General features: G+C 40.3%; 1 protein-coding gene across 9 annotated transcripts in view; it reads left to right on the top strand.

Annotated features, from left to right (window-relative positions):
* WDR7 (WD repeat domain 7) overlaps nucleotides 1-17,395 on the top strand; it is a 389,035-nt gene that overhangs the window by 357,321 nt on the left and 14,319 nt on the right. For all 9 annotated transcript variants that reach the window (XM_049698641.1, XM_049698642.1, XM_033421490.2 and 6 more), the window contains one exon: nucleotides 11,423-11,527. In XM_049698641.1, the coding sequence (XP_049554598.1) occupies nucleotides 11,423-11,527 (105 nt within the window). The remainder of the gene's footprint in view (nucleotides 1-11,422; nucleotides 11,528-17,395) is intronic.

Raw genomic sequence — 17,395 nt, 5'->3', positions numbered from 1 at the left:
TGCTAAAGAGTTTGATGGTCCTGATATTGAATTTCATAATGAATTGGCCTTTTAGTTTGGCTTATCATTAGACAATGTGATTGCATTAAAGATAAAAAGGTTTCAGCCAGCATATCTCCCGCTCTAGGGGTATCAGATAGATATTCCTGTAGAGCTTATTCTCAGCACGAGGATATTTAATTCATTTTCCTTTGTGTGTAAGTGACTTCCCTTTGACCAAACTATAGGGAGCGCTTGCTTAAATATGCATTGTGTGACTATAAGTAGTAGTAAATTATCCAGTATATCTTGCATTGATTCTAGTTTATGAATCTAATAAATCAGTGAAATTTCTATCAGAACAAAGTTGGTGATTGTGATCATTAATATGAGTCTTTATAAATCATTAATTTGGTTAAAATATTTCTCCTTTCATTTTTGAAAAGGATCTGTATATCAAAGTGAGCAACCAAATACATATGTGTGTGTATACATGCATACACACATACACAGGCATACAAGTTCCGTTTTAAATCCTTTTTGTCTTTCCTTTTAATAGTATATCCTTTTTGTCTTTTTATAGTTATACTCAGGGAAGTCTTAACCCTATTGTATAACGACCTTTCTGAAATATCAGAATTTGTGGATAACTGATGAAATTTAAGCAAAGTTAAAATTAGCGAAATTGGACTATCAGTTTTGTCAGTTGATTTGTATTGGCTGTTTGGAATTAGAAGTTCAAATATATGCTTTTGATCCTAGCAATCTGCCTTTTTAATAAATTATTTACTGATCTGAGTTAAATAATTACTGCTTGATAAAGAGTTATATTTAAAATATAAAATTGTGGGCTTCCCTGGTGGCGCAGTGGTTCAGAGTCCGCCTGCCGATGCAGGGGACATGGCTTCATGCTCTGGTCCAGGAAGATCCCACATGCCGCGGAGCGGCTGGGCCCGTTAGCCATGGCCGCTGAGCCTGCGCGTCCAGAGCCTGTGCTCCGCGACAGGAGAGGCCACAACAGTGAGAGGCCCGTGTACCGCAAAAAAATAAATAAATAAAATAAATAAATAAATAAAATATAAAATTGTTATCAAACTTCAAAGCAATTTTGTTGGATATTAACTGCAGTGATTCATTGCAAAATTCTCTACCTGAAAAGTGACTTGTACGCTGGGGACAACTTTGAAATCTGTCACTTAAAAATATTAGTTAAAAACTGAGATTTCAAGTCTACAAATTGTAAAATAGACCAGCTCTTTCTTTTCTGCCCACGCCTTACACTGGTAGTGTCCTCTGTCATTTTAACTGCATCCTTTTGCTCCTTTCACTGTTTCTGCTCTTCAGGGGTTATCTCAGCCCCTTACACTCAGTTATTTAACAGATAGTCACATAGAGACTGCTGTGTGCCAGGAACACTGCCGAGTGCGGGATCTATGCCTTCAGCGTCTGGCTGTGTGCTAATAACTCCCAAATCTGTCTCTCCTTCCATAAATCTTTTCCTGAGCTCCAAATTTTTCTTTCTCATTTTCTGACATATTTCCAACTACCTGCTCAAGCCCTCCACCTTAATATCTACATCTCCCAAACTAAGCTTATTATTTCCCCCTGATGATGTCCCACCAACCCCTCCCATCCCCACTAAAAGCACTTTCTTTTTCTTATGCTTCCCTGTCCAGGAAACAGCATCACCACCCGCCCAGCTGGACCTCTCTTTCCTGCCCGCATCTGGTTCTTCATTCAACTCTTAATTTACCTACTATATTTGCCTGCCAACCATTCCTTTTTCTCTAATTTCTCTCCTCTCTCTGCCAGAATTTTCCTAAAACTGGTCTCATCTGACCATTCTCTTACTTTAAAACTTTGGGAAACTCCCTATGGAGTTTGGGACTATGAACTAAGTCCAAATTTCTTAGCACAAGAAAAAGGCAGTTTATAGCCTGGCCATAGCTAGCTTTTTCCCTCATCCCCAAACCTGTCCCTCCTCATCGTCCTCTGCCCCCTGACACTCCCAGGGGCAGAGGGACAATTCCTGGACCTCTCCCACATCTTCACTCTCACAGGTCTGCCTCACCTATCTGCTGGGATCTGAGCCTTTCAAGTCTTGTCCTTCAGGCCAACTTCTCCTTTAAAGCTCAACTCCACTACCTCCTTCTTTCTGTATCTTGTTTTGACATCTACCCCTGAACAGAAATTGCTGCTTATTCATCTGTGTTTCCATGGCACCTAACACACATTTCTGTTATGCCATTTCGTATGTCACACACTAGTTGCTTACTGTCAACCTGTCCCAGTCTCCTAGATTCACTGGAAGGGGCCATGTCTCATCTTTCTACTGATATCTAACATGGGGCTTATAATAAGCTCTTGATAAACATTTTAATGTACATTTCTCCAAAAAATATTGAATCCCATGAGGTAGGCAAGAAAGATATTATCCTTATTTTACAAATAAGCAAATTGTGTCTCAGAAAATTTTGCCCATTCAAAAGAGCAACAAGGTCAAATTTTAATCCCCTAGATAAAGATGGGGTAGTCTAAGAATAAGTCAGGGCTGACAAGCAGTATCAGTGTTATTTTGCCATAGTAATTGCCAGGGAATGTTTTAAAATTCAATCGCTATTTGGAAAAAACTTTTTACATATATATTTTATTGTTTTATTACTATTTTAATATTAAAAATATGGAATGATACTTCAAAGATAGGAGGATGATTTTACAGTTTTCTAATTTGGCATGTCTTGACTTAACAAAAGAAATAGACCTTGTAATATAGGTCAGTATTAATTAGGTTACGTTCCAGACTAATCTGATTTTGTTTTAATAAGTTAAAGAAGCCTAATAAGCCACACATAAAAGTATAAAATTCTTGAATCTGTGTTTCTATTAGTGTATGTACTCTGTCATTCTCCAAAATAAACATGAGCCAGAAGATATAGTAATACATCGGTTAATACACATACGAATTTTAGAAATTTATGTAATGCTTTAGGTTTCGTTAACACTTCTCTTTTTGGAATGATGAAAACATTAGATCCTTTTGAAATGTGATTTTGAAAAATATAAATTCCATATTAGTACAATCTGCATAAGACAGTTTTGTGTCACCAGGCACTGTACCAGGCCAAAGAGAGGTGGGAGAGCACCTGGGTGAAGGCCCTGTCCTAAGGCTGTAGCCAAAACCATCTTCTGTGTTCGCCTTAACCCAAATCAGAACCCACGAAAATGCTGAGGTCCATCTGGATGGACGATTCCTCAGGAATGTGTTTGCTGTCCCCGTTGGTTCACGTGGACACATGTCTGCTGAAGGTTGCTATGGAAGGGCCTGCAGTCTTTTGAGAGGGCACAGAGTACGACAGTCCATGTCCTAAGGAATTCCAAGTGGAAGCAATTGGGCTTTACTTTTGTGGCACAGTATTATCTTTAAGAATATTTTCTCCTGTCTTCTTTGAAAAATTATATAACCATTTTATGTTGGTCCAATTTCTCAGGAATCCTTTGAATATTTAACAACAGAATTTTTTTATCAGAATCTTCATAGTCTGAGAATACAAAAGCAAAACTTTGTTCATTTTAAGACTTCTATCATGTGTTTGAATAGATTTATATTAGAAATATGATAAAAAAAATACTTAGCTTTGGGTCTGAGATCTATAGAAAACATTTGAATATTCTTAAAAGCTACAGAAAGTTATACTTTAATAAATGTCTTACAATTATTTCATACCAGCAGTGTGAATAGTTGATAACAATTAATTTATTCTCTATCCTTTTTATTTGAAACTGAAGCACATTTATCTAAATCATATAGGTATTCAGTATTTGAGTATCCATAAATAATCTTTAAATATGACTCTATTTTAAAATGTTAACGTATATGAAAAATGTTACGGTTGGAATTATGTCTTAAACTAGATTTTTTTCTTCTGTTATCATTATTTAACTTGAAAGAGTCTCACACACAACACAAACATACTACATCAGTTATTATAATTGAAGTGGGTATTTTTTAGTTACTGCATCCTGAAAATATTTGCTCTAGTAAAGCAGAAGACGGGTGTGTGTGTGTGTGTGTGTGTGTGTGTGTATACAGGTAAACATGTGTGGTCAGCTCCTGATTATCTGTAGCAAGAAAAAGAGGAAGAAAGACTAAGTGGTGAGACTTATGGAAAATTTATTTGAATCTGAAAAAGTTCCTCAATTGAATAGAAGGGAGTCAATGCCTAAGACCAGTAGATATTTTTTTCATAGAGGTTGCTGTTATGATGGCTACAATATTTTAAGATTGGAAATCAACTATTAAATGGTTACTCTCTACTTGTTCATTTGTAGATCTTCCTTTTTAAATTAATTTTGATAATGTATAATTGATATTAGTGAAAATATAAGCCTCAGTATCCTAAAAATCTGAAATTCTTACTAATGCCTAAATTACAATAGTGAAGCAATCTTGAGCATTTTTTGATTCTTACTATTCCTGGATAAGTGTGTTGTGCACACACATGTTCGTTATAATCCTCCACAAAGAAATTTCAAAAACGATTGCCTGTGTCTTAAGGATTACCAGTATGTAGATATCAAAAAAAAATCTCCTTTAATTCATCAGTGTCAGTCAGTTTATTCCCAAATGACATTTAAGTAACTTTCAGTAACTGAAAATGTACAGTAAATGCTGCAGCTATTTTTAGGGACTAAAGTCTGTTTGCTGGAGGCATTGTATCTTATAATAAAACTTAAGATAGCGAACTTTATTATATTTATCCTTAAATCTGTTTGCCATTAAGATGTTAAAATGATATCATATCTACTTGTCCTTTGCCCTGAATATATATTCTTTTCAGTTAGATAGTGATAGAAAATAACTCAATTCATTGAATCATTCTGATACCCCTTGGATTGGCAAATGCCACAATGGGTTGACTCTATAACATAGAGTTGGCATAAGGTGAATAAAAAATATTGGCTTGTCCCTCCATCGAGAAAAGAAATTATTGAGTTGAACAACCCATTTTCAACCCTCAGATCTCTGTTCAAAATCATTGTAGAACCATCAAAGGGCAGCATCGAGGCAGATATGCTTACACAGTCATGGATAGTACAGCCAGTAAGAGAAGCTGGGCTCCTTGCAATGCTAGGGAATGTTTGGAGTGCATTTCCCATATACCTCCATTTTGGTCAATACTTTTAGTTTCCATCTTTTGTGTCCCAAGTGACAAAAAGCTGGGTCCCTAGTTTTATGATTCTTTCCTCAAGAAGTGCCTATTTATGGTACTTGTAGGTGGGTATTGCCTCTACGGGGGCACAGGCGAGCTCATGGGAGGGTGAAAATCTTCAGGGCCCTAGGAAGAGAGACTGCTGATGAGAGCAATGGGGCCACCATGCACCTACTTCCCCACCCCTGAAGAGGGGTGAGGCAGCTTCTAATCTTTAAACCTCTGTTTAAGGTCAAGGAAAAGAGTTTTCCTTCATCTACCATGATAGCAGTGGGCTCAGGGACCCTGCCTCTCCCCACAGGTGTGAGGACTGCGGGGCGTCAGCCATCTGCAGGCCAACAACTTTACCAGCTTTTCCAGCCACGGTTGCAGGTTTGTGATAAAATAAGCATAGTCCTGGCCTTCTGCTTGGTGTTATGAGAAACTACAACGACAGCCAGTTGCCTGTTCCAGCACTCAGTCCGGTTTGAAATCCCACATTTTGAGACGTGGTTGACCTTTAAGATACCATCCAACTCTAAGATGTCATGATTTGAAAGCTTGGAGAAAGTTTAAGGAAAAGCTACAGAAATTATTTTAAGAGTTGGAAAATGAAACCTGAAAGGAAAGGTTACATGGTAGTCACTGAATTTTTTTTTAATCCTGAAAATAAAAAATAAATAAGTAAGAAAGGAGCAAGTTGCAGTAACAGCCTTCAAGGCTATAAAAGGTTATCATACTAAGATTGGTGACCAGCTGTTCTCCATCTCTACTGAGGCTACAACAGAGGAAGCAGCCTACTTACACTGTAGCATTTTGGATTTAGATTTGAAAAAGGAAAAATTTCCTGACAGCACAGTGTTAAACACAGAAAGGGGGTTTGGCATCTTCTCTAGAGAGATTTGAAAACAGAATGGATTTTCATCTGGCCTGCTTTAAGGCAGCCCTGTGCACATACGGAAGAAAATGGGTGGCCTTTCAATGTTCCTGGCCACGTCATATGGCCTTAAGATCCCACACACAAAAGGGCTGCAGAAGGCTTAGTTCATAGTGGGAATTAAATTTGACTCGGGCCTCCTAATCGGCCATAGATGAGACTTTTTTTTTAATGTATTATCATCTGCCTAAATCATTTGTTTCCTTGAGCAGGTGAACCTTAAATATATAATACAATTTTCACAAATTGGTTGCTTCGGAGAAAGGAAAGGGGTATTTTTTTCTTGAACATAATTAATTCTTAACTTTGCAACTCTTTTGAAATGGCTCTTTTTTGATGAGTCTTCCCCTTGCCTAACAAACAAAGCTGTCAGAGCAATGTCTTTGTCTCCCCTCCGCCTTGAGCCGTTCCCTCCCTACCGGTCAGCGGGGAAATCAGCAGCCTGTACTGGGATGTCAGAAAGGCACGCAAATCAGACCCTGATCCACCTCCCTCATCCGCCTTTTCCTGACTTTGGCTGCCTTTGGGAAGAGATGCCAGATGTTGGGTTGGTGCTTCGGGTACAGAGGAGAGCGTGTCCTGAACCTCACTTTGCGTTGTTTGTTATCAGTAAAGGACCAGCCCTAGGAAAATGTAGGTATTTGTAGGTCTTTGCTGTTGCCTCTCCTTTTCTTTTCGGGGCTCATCCTCACTTCCTGAGCACTCACTTCCCTGTATATCTGGCCTGTCTCCAGCTATTTCCTGTGTTTGTACACAGATGGACACTTCATTCAGGCTCACCCTAAACTCAAGGCATCTGCCATGCTTGTATCTCATGAAAGCAGGTTTGTCCTGTTTGCTGTCTGCCAGAGCACATGCTAGGGAAAATGCCTCAACTGAAAGCATAATCGTATTTGTAGAAATTTCAGAGACCTGCGCAGCCAACGGGGGACACACCTGCAGCTCAGCTTCAGTCACCCCTCAGACCGTCGCTGCCTGTTTTCCTCCTGAGCCGGCCGTACTGCTCCCCAAGAAGGCCTGCGACCAGGGTGGCCCCCTTCCCTCTCAGGCCCTACAGACCCTGGGGCTGTGAAAGTTCGGTCAAAGTCCTTTTTTTTGTTGTTGTTTAGTAACTGTTATACAAAATACATGGGTCAGTCCTTTATAAGTCTTTCCCTTGTGATGGTGTTTATGATAGCAAAATTGTACCTGCATTTGGAAATCTCTTCTTCAGAATTTATGTTAAAAGTAGGAAATTTTGTTTGGCTGGAGTATTTTCCTCCCCTTTAAAAAAGTGACGAGGCCTGGAAATTACTAGATGTTCTCTTTGATCTTGTTCAGTCTGTAAAGTGGGTGCAGTAGAGTCCTACATCTTGGTTTCAATTCTCAAATTTGACATTTGGAAGCTGAATAGCAAGAACTCCAGGAAGAGAGAGCAGTTTTAGAGAATATTCTAGAAAGTCATAATTTGTATTGATGCTGACCAAATCATTTTGGAAATCCGTGTCTCTCCTCCTCTGTACAACAGGGTTAATTATATTCTTTGCCGAGCACATTGAATGTGCCTGTTAAAAACTGTTGGGTAAGTGCAAGTGTTGCTTCTTATTAATGAGGCCTCTCAGTTCCTTTTCTTTCATAAGAAAAAGGGGGAGAGAGTGTTTAACAATTCAGCACTCTGTCTCCTGCTAGGAATAATTGCTTGATTTCTTTTATTGTTCATAGCACTTCTTGAATTAGATTAATTTCTTTATATTCCATTTCTGTCTTTTCAAGACAGCAATTTCTTTGACTAAAAATATAACAGGGCATATGATACTCATCCACGTATAAAAAGTAAACCAAACCTCCTTTTATTTTGAAACCCATTGTTTTGGAAAATGTTCTTTCTAGTTGAGCGTTTAAGATCCCAAACCATTGGGTTTGCCCCATCACAAAGCACTTACAGGTTCACTGTGATCCGCACAGAGCTGCATCTCATGCCAGAATAGAGGGTTGAAGTCAGTTCAGGTGGTACCTGCGCAGATCTGAGAGAAATTCAGAGATTCTGAACAAAAGACAATGGCAACATTTCCATTACACTGGGGACTGAAGCACTTCTCAGGCTGAGACTGTAATGAACTCACCAGATGTACCAAACCATTTAAAATGGTGAGCTTCCCTGAGCTACCATGAGTGGTACTTGCTTTCTTAGGAGACAACAGGTCTATCAGCTGACACTGCAGTCAGTACCCTGTGGTTTTTCTCTATGTTGCTTTGAAAGACAGCCTGTGGGGCACCTCGCAGTATCACACTGTGTGTGTGTGTGTGTGTGTGTGTGTGTGTGTGTGTGTGTGTGTGTGTGTGTGTGGATGTGTTCTGATCTAAAGTATAGTTCCCCTTTGTTCAAAACAGACTTTAAAGAAACTAACACATTAAACTCAGTATCTCACCTTGACAATAAAAACAATGAAGGAAAACAGGACCGTGATTAGTCAAATGAGGAAGAAGTATTTATTACTAGACGCCTAGAATGAGCATAAATATAGTTCTGAGTTTCCTGGCAGGAAAGCAAGCTCGTGTGAGATTGTGTAATTATCTTTTCATGATAAAAGAAACCAACAAAATTTATCTGGAAAGATCAACATTTTCCTGGCAGAAAATTCCAAGATGAACTTAATTCACAGACACTAGATAACATAATGAAGAGTGTCTTCAGCTGACGTGGAAGTATTCAAGTGGACGTTCCAAACACTATAAAGGATGAAGATATAATATGAATATTAGGAGCCTGTGTGCTTGGCTTTCTGCCTTTACTACAGGGCCACCTTAGCCAACCTCACGGAGGGGTATGTTAAGGAGATCATTGGGTTGGTACATCCTTTTGGACCTTCTGGGTTACAGCCTGCTCACTCTTGCACTCTCTTCTTATCTGAAGCACATTCTGCTTGCTGATTAGGGAGGGATGCTAATCTGAAGGAGGCAGGCTTAGCATTCTGCTTTGAGACTTAGGGGCCCTAACTCCAGCAGGAGGGTTGAATCCACCTCTACGTGGAGCTGGGCTTTGGTGGAGAGGGGGGCTTGCAAGAAGGGCAAGCTTTTAGAGGAGCTTTTAGTGTGCTCACACTTTTGATGCATACCAGGACCCCAGAGCATGGAAGAAACTATTTTGAATGAAATATTTTTAATGGAAAGGTTGCATTAAATGCCATGAGGGACCAGACAGGAAATAAGGGAGTCAGGCAGTCGGTGTTAAGTACACAGACCCGCTTGAGTCAGGGCTGGGACATGAGAGCAAACGCCCAGGCCCACAGGGCACCTCCACTCAGCCTGGCCCACGTTGCCACGTGCAAAGGCCCAGGATTGCCAGAGTGGAAGCATTCCTGGGCTTTTCCAGGAGAGGCTAGAAATCTTGATTTTAAGTGATGTTTAATGAATTAGAATATAGGCTCAGAAACTGTTTTTAAAAATCATTTTGCAGGTCAAACCCAATATATGTATAATCTGGTTTCGTATATGATTTTTGGGGGGTTCATTAAATGGCATACTCAAGTAATTGATTTTTGTGATTGTTTCCATTTGTCTGGTCATGTTTTTTTCAGCTTTATTGAGATATAATTGACATATAACGTGTAAGTTTAAGGTGTACAACGTGATGATTTGATACACTTATATATTGCAAATGGTCACTCACCCTGGCGTTATCTAACCCCTCCGTACCATCATGTGACTACCATTTCTTTTTTGTGGTAAGAACATCTAAGATCTACTGTCTTAGCAACTTTCAAGTATATTCATCTGATCATCTTTAAATAAGGAGGAGTAACACAAATATTAATATTCATTGAATTCTTATTATGTGCCGTGCATTGTGCAGAGGGCTATATATGTACTAACTCATTTAATCTTCACAAAGCTCTTTGAGGCAGGAATTATCAGTATCATTCTCAATATCGTTATCAACATCATCATCGTCATCTCCGCTTCATAGACGTGGGTGCTCTTGAGGTTAAGGGAGGTGAATAACTTGCGCCGGCTTCCACAGTAAGCAGTGGAGCCCGAGTGCAAGGCAGGCAGTCTGACTCAGAGCAGTGTCCTCTGCCGGCCCAAAGCCCAGTGCTACCAGTATAACATTTTTTTCTCTGAGTGTTGAAAAACAGGCATCATTTTGGATCCCACAGCACCTTGTCTAATGACAGGAAAGAACGAAACCCAAGAAGCACTGAGGAACGTTCCCACACCCCCATTCCTGTCTCCCTTCCTCATTGTAATCACTCAGATATGAATTGTGAGAAGTGTCTTACTGAAATTTACAGTATGGGTGTGGCAGGGCGGAGGTGGAGGGGCCCTGAATCACGCAGTGAGCTTGAAGCTCCCGCCAAGACTCAAGGCTCACAGTTCGTCATCAAGAAACAGCAGATGGAAACAACCCTTCCTAGCATTGCCTTAGTTTAAGGGAACACCTTTCCCCATTCTTTCCTAACCAAGAGGGGGGACCAACCTCCCGTTGTAAGCAGACTGAATATTGCTTCGTGTGGTAGAGATACGGTCTTTAATAGTTTGTGTAGAAACAATACAGTATTATGCTAATTTGCTAAGTATTCCAGTCTTTTCGGTAACTATTAATATCATTAAACGTGAGTGTAATTTTTTCTTAGTAAAGACCTTTTATCAAAGACCGCGTCTAAAATACAACATCCGTTTTTTTAATTCATGGTTAAATCAATGATAGCTATTTGGCAAAGGCTCAGAATTATCCCTCTTAACTTGTTTTTAATAGCATTTAACTTATATGTGTGCTCAAACCTCCAATTCATGCGTGTATGTATGTGTACTAATCGTGGCCATATGCATTTAAACACAGTGCTATTGGTGGGAAATGAAGCGTAAAATGTGAAAGATGTATAATTATTAAGGGATTGGAATTATAGTTTTTGACTCCTTCCAGAACGGGGATGTTATGACACAGCTTTGATTGGTTTTCATTTCAGATGAAGTTCCTGGGTAGATTTGGTGATCAGTTTTTCACCTTCCTAATTAATTGTAAAATTCTTCCCTCTCATGGACATAAATGAATTAACACATTGGTTTGCCTGTTAATATATGCTTTTCCTTCGGACTCATGCTGTCCTCCCAAGTAGGAGACAGGTGGACTCCTCAGAACAAGGTCAAAGCCCCTGGATGTATCAGTGAGAGAACTTTGGTTGCTTTTCCTCTTTTTCTAACCTAAATTTTGAAGTAAAGAACATTAATGGTTTCTAATAGCCATGACATAACTTTTTCAGCATTGAACGTATTTGCATCCGTATGCATAGCAGCTCTGTGCAGTGCATACGATGAATGACTCTGAATTCTATTTCAGACAATCCATGGTCACAAGGGACCCATCACTGCCGTGGCCTTTGCTCCTGATGGACGATATCTTGCCACCTACTCAAACACAGACAGCCACATTTCCTTCTGGCAGGTAAGTGAACATGCTGCAGGGTCTTGACGTGTGGTGCACGATCCGCTTGTGCTGGGAAAGGCTCCCTTGTGCCCTCCCTCCCTTCTTTCAACAGATATCAAGTACTTATTGCTTGCTGGTTATGTGCCAGCTGCCAGCACGCAGGGGCTGCTGAGAATACAATTAGCAACCTAGAAGGAGGGGGTCTGCTCTCACCAAGCTTTCAGTCTGAGGGAGACACAAGCAAATCAGCAAGTAACCACAGTACAGGGGGAACCTGGGAGTAAGGTTGTGGGCCGGCTTCACAGAGGCAGCGACACCTGAGCTGAGACATGGTGACATCAAGGAAGGGCCAGGCATTCAGGGTAGGGAGGGGTGGGTGTTTGGAGAGAGGTAGGCATCATTCAGATGTAAGTGAGGGCCTGGCCCGAAAGGAATTGGGGCACGGAGCACTGCTCAGGCTGTTAATTTACACAAGGCATCCAGACAACGCCAGCAGGGCATAGGGGAAAGGACAGCCTCGTAGTAACTTCATGCCCCATTTGTATTATCTCATTTGCGTTGGCTTTCTGAATTTCCACATAATGCTCTTCATTTCCAAGCTATTAAAACATTTTCAAAAATCTGAGTATCACTGACTGGCAGTACATGAGAACAGCTCTGTTCGATTATGATTACAGTGAATATTAATTTGAGCAACTGAGTTTTATAATAGAACTTGTTTCATCCTCAGTGATTAACCTCCATCGCATCTTCTTCTTCTTTTTTTTTTTTTTTGCGGTACGCGGGCCTCTCACTGTTGTGGCCTCTCCCGTTGCGGAGCGCAGGCTCAGCGCCATGGCTCACGGGCCCAGCCGCTCCGCGGCATGTGAGATCCTCCCAGACCGGGGCACGAACCCGTGTCCCCTGCATCGGCAGGCAGACTCTCAACCACTGCGCCACCAGGGAAGCCCCCCATCTTCTTTTTAATTACCTTACTCCTGATAATTACAAAAAAGTTAAACGTTACCAACTCCCCCCCCGCCGCAAGCTAATATAAAATTCTGATACCTATCCTAGGATGCAGGTATGTTTTATGAGATTCAGTTTATTGCTTTGAAAGCTAAAATAGCAAATAAAAGTTTAAACAAGACTTCACAATGTGACGATTTTTAAAAACTCAATAGCTAATGTAATGTAAAACAGATACAATAAATTGCTTAATTAACCACATGCTATTGAAGCATGACAGCTTCCAGATCTGTCCTAGCTTTTTCTACTTTTCCTCTAATTTAGTTTTCCAGTCTGTTTTCTTATTATCCTTTCTTCCAGAATATATCTCCAGCATCTTTATTGGCTCATATTAAACTTTTCCTTAGAGATGTCATCGAGTCTTCATTTTTCCTAGCGGGTAACCCCAGGACTCGTATTTTATCCCACTGAAATCCCCCAGCAAGTCCATAAACAACGCTTGCAACATTGGTCCTGTAGATAGTGTCTCTACCAACTGTTCTTTTCTGCCAACGCAATGGTGTCTGTGACACCGACTGTACTTTGATACACATTTTCCTGAATCTCCTGTTCTCTTGAAATCCCGGAGGAGTGTCCATGTGAAACTCCCTTCATTGGCATGTATCTGGTGTGGAAGCGCGGGGTGCCAGCCTAGCTTTAGGGACATGGAACCAAGCAGTCTCGGGTCCCTGCTTTCCAGGAGCTTGTGTTCGCCCCATGCTTTATTCTTGGGAATAAACAAAACCAGATCTCTTCTTTTTTGTTGTTCAGTTTTTCTTCCTGCTAAGAAAATATACTTCCTTATATAAAGGGATACCTCCTAAATTGGCCAGATGTGAAACTTTCCCCAGTATTTTCCTGAATGTCTAAGTGGTAAACCTTTTCCCCCTTATCTAGGTCTTCAGAGACCTATTTGGATATGTTCATCCCTTCCTTGAATCTTTTTCTATGTTTATCAGAGTTGCTGCCCGGCTCATTGATGGAATTATCGTTAGCATCTTCCTCACCCCGTAGATCAAGATTGTTCCTTAGATGCTGTCTTTTTGAAGCACCTCTTTCTGTCCTCCAGGCTCCTGCTGTTGCCTCCGGGCTTCGCCAAGTGCACTTAACCCTGCGCGTCTGTCCTTGCGGCTCTGCCCAGCTCCTTTTCTTCGTCTGCACTCTTCTCCAGGGGCACCTTGTGTTACTTGCAGGGGTGGGTGTTCAGCAGACAGAGCACCCAAGCAACTCAGGCAACACCCAGGTCTTTCTTGCCTCTAAACCCAATGTCAGAATTTAAAATGTGGCCCATTTCTTCCCTGCTTAAATTATACCCAGCTTGGTCTTAAAATCTAAGTGGAAGACACAGAAATATCATTTCAACTTTCTCAAGAAAATACAATAAAACTTCTTCCAGAAGTATAGTGGGTTTTTATTTGAATTAAAGGGAGTCCAAAAAGCAGTGTTAGATCTACCGTGGCTCTCCCCAAATGGGCTGGGCTGATTTATTTATATACATATTGTTTAGGTCTAATGATGTATGATAATACTTTTATATGATTCCAGTAAATGTACTGCAATATATTTTGAAAACTTAATGAAGCCTTATTAAATATAGAGCCTTACAAAAGCCATCAGCTATTAAAATCTTTGCTGAGAAATGAGTGTTAATGAGAATTACTGGTTGGATAATTACTCGAGTGAGACTTAGTAAAAGGTTTGGGTGCAACATTACTTACACTGAGAATAGCATTAAAACACTTCCTGTTTTGATGAATTACATCTGTATGTATGTCTGTGCGTTCAGAAAATAATCTTCTCAGAACTGGTCTTGTGAAGCATTATTTTTAAAGGGAAGGAAAAAGCCATGGTTGCCGTTAGTTCGTTTACATACTCAGCCGCTAAATGATGTAATTTGGCAATCTTTCAAGCCCTTTGATTCTCCAACAACATATTCCTACTATTTGAATATTTCACTTCAGTGTATCCATTGGTATGTGAGCCAGGAGAGTTTAGAAATGAAATACAACCATCATTCTGTCACCTGAACTTTACCACCACCCTCCAACAATTAAGTATCCTCTTCCAGGAATGCTAATAATAAATCAGATGGATATTGGTTTCATTTAGTTTTCTTTATTCCATCATCCAATAGAATACTATTCAGCCATTTTAAAAGGATGATGTAAATCTATAGTCATTAACATAAAAAGATTGCCCTCAACATTTTGTTGAATGAAAAAAGCGGATTGTGCAACTGCCTTTTAATATGAGCCTGTTGATGTAAAACTCCTTAAACCTGCTTCTCCTTATGTGGATATAGGCTTGGAGATCTGGGAAGAGGTTTACCAAAAGGTTAGTGATTGTCTCTGGGAAATGATATTTCAGAGGATTTTTGCTTTCTTTTTTATACTTCTCTTTATTATTTGAATTTTCCACGATGAGTATTTTTTATCTTGGTAGTGAAGAAAAAAGCTAATGTGACCAAATATTATAATTCCATGTAGTTTTCATTCATGCAGGACTCAGATTGCCTTTACTTATGCCAGTAAATTTGTAGCCAGTCTCTGATCAAATATTAATATTGAATAACAAAACGGCTAGTTGTTTTGGTGAGAGTTCTTCAATGGAGCTTACTGGAAAAATCAATACCCACCCTTACGACTTCAGATTCATCTCTTATTTGAAGAGATCATAGGAAAAGGCTGGTGTGAGGAACAACAAATTATACTCAACATGAGAGTCTTTGTCTTTCCATCTGTTTTCTACCATAATCGTTATGTACTGTGTAGAATTTCACATAGCCCTGTTCTGAGGCAGGAGGGCTGTTTGACCCTAACAAAGCATTTATCAATCATCTGAAGGATGATTCAACTTGCAAGGAGAACCCAGATATAATAATGGACTTTTTGGGGAAACCTTTCCACCTGTCACATTCCAATAAGATGTTCTCTCCCTGCCCACTTTAGCCTTCAGCCCACTTCTTGTACGTGGCTAAATTGGAAGGAAGGACTTAAAACTAAGGATGTGTCTGAGCCTATCGGATGCCCCTAGCTTTTTGAGCCGCCAGCAGAAATCAAGCTTCATACACATTTTCATAGAAAATCCATAAAGAATGAAAAATACTTTGTAGTTATTTATCAACTGAGAAATTAGATTTTTTAAAAGCACAGTGTGCCTGTTGACGCCAGTTCATTTTCACCGGCAATTTTCCGCATCATTTGGAGCTGCTCTGTACGAGGACTAAACAATGATGTACTGTTACTCTTCGTACAAGTGAGAACTAGCAAATCAAGCTCGCCATCATTATTTATATTTAAGCTATTTGGGAACCTCCAGAAAGCAATAAGGCCCTGATTTTTATCTTTTGTGGAGTTTTTGGAAAAAGGAGGGAAGGACGCAAGGAAAGAGGTTCTTAGAGGATGACGGTAAGGTACTGCCTGACTTTACATGTTAACTGCACTTTAACAGAAAGAGTTAATGATAATCGTACATTTGGTTTTAAAATGTGACCTCGTACACTAGTGATTTTTTTTCACCTCTGTGTTGTGTTCGGCACTATTATTAATGCAGGAAAATCAGTAACATTAGTCATCTTAAAAGGGTTATTACTCAAGATGATTTAAATTGTGAAAATGTCAGTGGAGCCTGCATGCGTCCTGCCAGAGATGCCATGATTTACACCCCCTGACACCATCCTGCTTCTGAGAAGGGCCAGGGAAGGAATGGCTTAAATATTTTGCACTGATCCAAATGCAGAGCATGATATCAGCAACAACACACCTTAAATGTCCTAGGACGTGCCAAGGTTTCCTGTGTCAACCGTGTGTACACATTGGAGCGTAATCTGCATGCTTGAAGCAAGTCCCTAGAATCACGTACATTCAGGTGGAGGTACTGCTGGAGAGAAGAATTGAACATGAAAATTAGTGCAAAGAAAAATATTATTTCCAAGCCCTCTTTCCTGATGGTCAGTGTGCTTGCCACGTGATTTGCAATAGCACAAAAGGTGACTATTGAAAAAATGTTAAGTAATATTTAGAATCTAAAGGATTCTTCAGACTCAGTCGCTCAGATGACAGTTCACTTAGATAACGGCCATTCAGCATTTAGCACTTCAACATGAATGCATAGTTGTTCATGAGCCATAATTTCCATGTTATTTTCCATTTACATGAACGAATTAAGAGAGCTTAAGACTCAAGTCAAAGCCAGAAAGGCTGCCCAAAAAGCAGAAATCACCAGCTGATTAAAACCTCCTGCCAATAAAGTGTTAAGAGTGTGCTCTCTTTAGCGTGGCCGCAGAGCAGTGGGCCACACATGCAGTGTTGAGAGGCGGCTGATTCTTGCTTTTCCCTTCAAAATAAACTAGCGCTTTCCAGAGTTCGGAGTTTTTAAAAAGCAGGTGAGGAGGGAAGGTGTGGTAGGTGGACAGGAGAAGGGGGGTAAGTTTTGAGCTTTGATCTGGTCACCTGTTACTCTGTCTACTGCTTAACTTTGCTTCATTTTCTCAAACTAATTCTAAGTCCCCAGACTTGCCTTTGGGGGCTCGTTCTTCAGGGGATGCAGTGAGCACCATCACTAAGGAACAGAGAAGTCTGCCATTTAAAATACCCGCTGTTTCCAAATATTGTCTGATTGGACCGTTTTATAACGTGTGTCGTTTAGCCGCCTTCTTAAAGGTGGGTGGGCTTTCCTGCTGTCCAGTTCTACCCACCAGGTAAAATTCCTGCGGGTTTACGCATTTGCTGTAACAGCATCAGAACAATTTCAAATACACTGAAAGGAGCCCTTTAGAGGTTAACAATAGACTCTTAGATGACCGTGAAGCCTCATGATGGAGGAGAAAGTGACCGCAAGGGTGTGTCCCTCGAACCCCTCTCTGTGGCGGGGAAAGGGAAGCGGTTCCTGCAGTGACAC

The sequence above is a fragment of the Orcinus orca genome, chromosome 15 (genome assembly GCF_937001465.1).
Source record: "Orcinus orca chromosome 15, mOrcOrc1.1, whole genome shotgun sequence".
Lineage (NCBI taxonomy): Eukaryota > Metazoa > Chordata > Mammalia > Artiodactyla > Delphinidae > Orcinus > Orcinus orca.
This window is presented reverse-complemented; position numbering and strand designations above follow the sequence as displayed.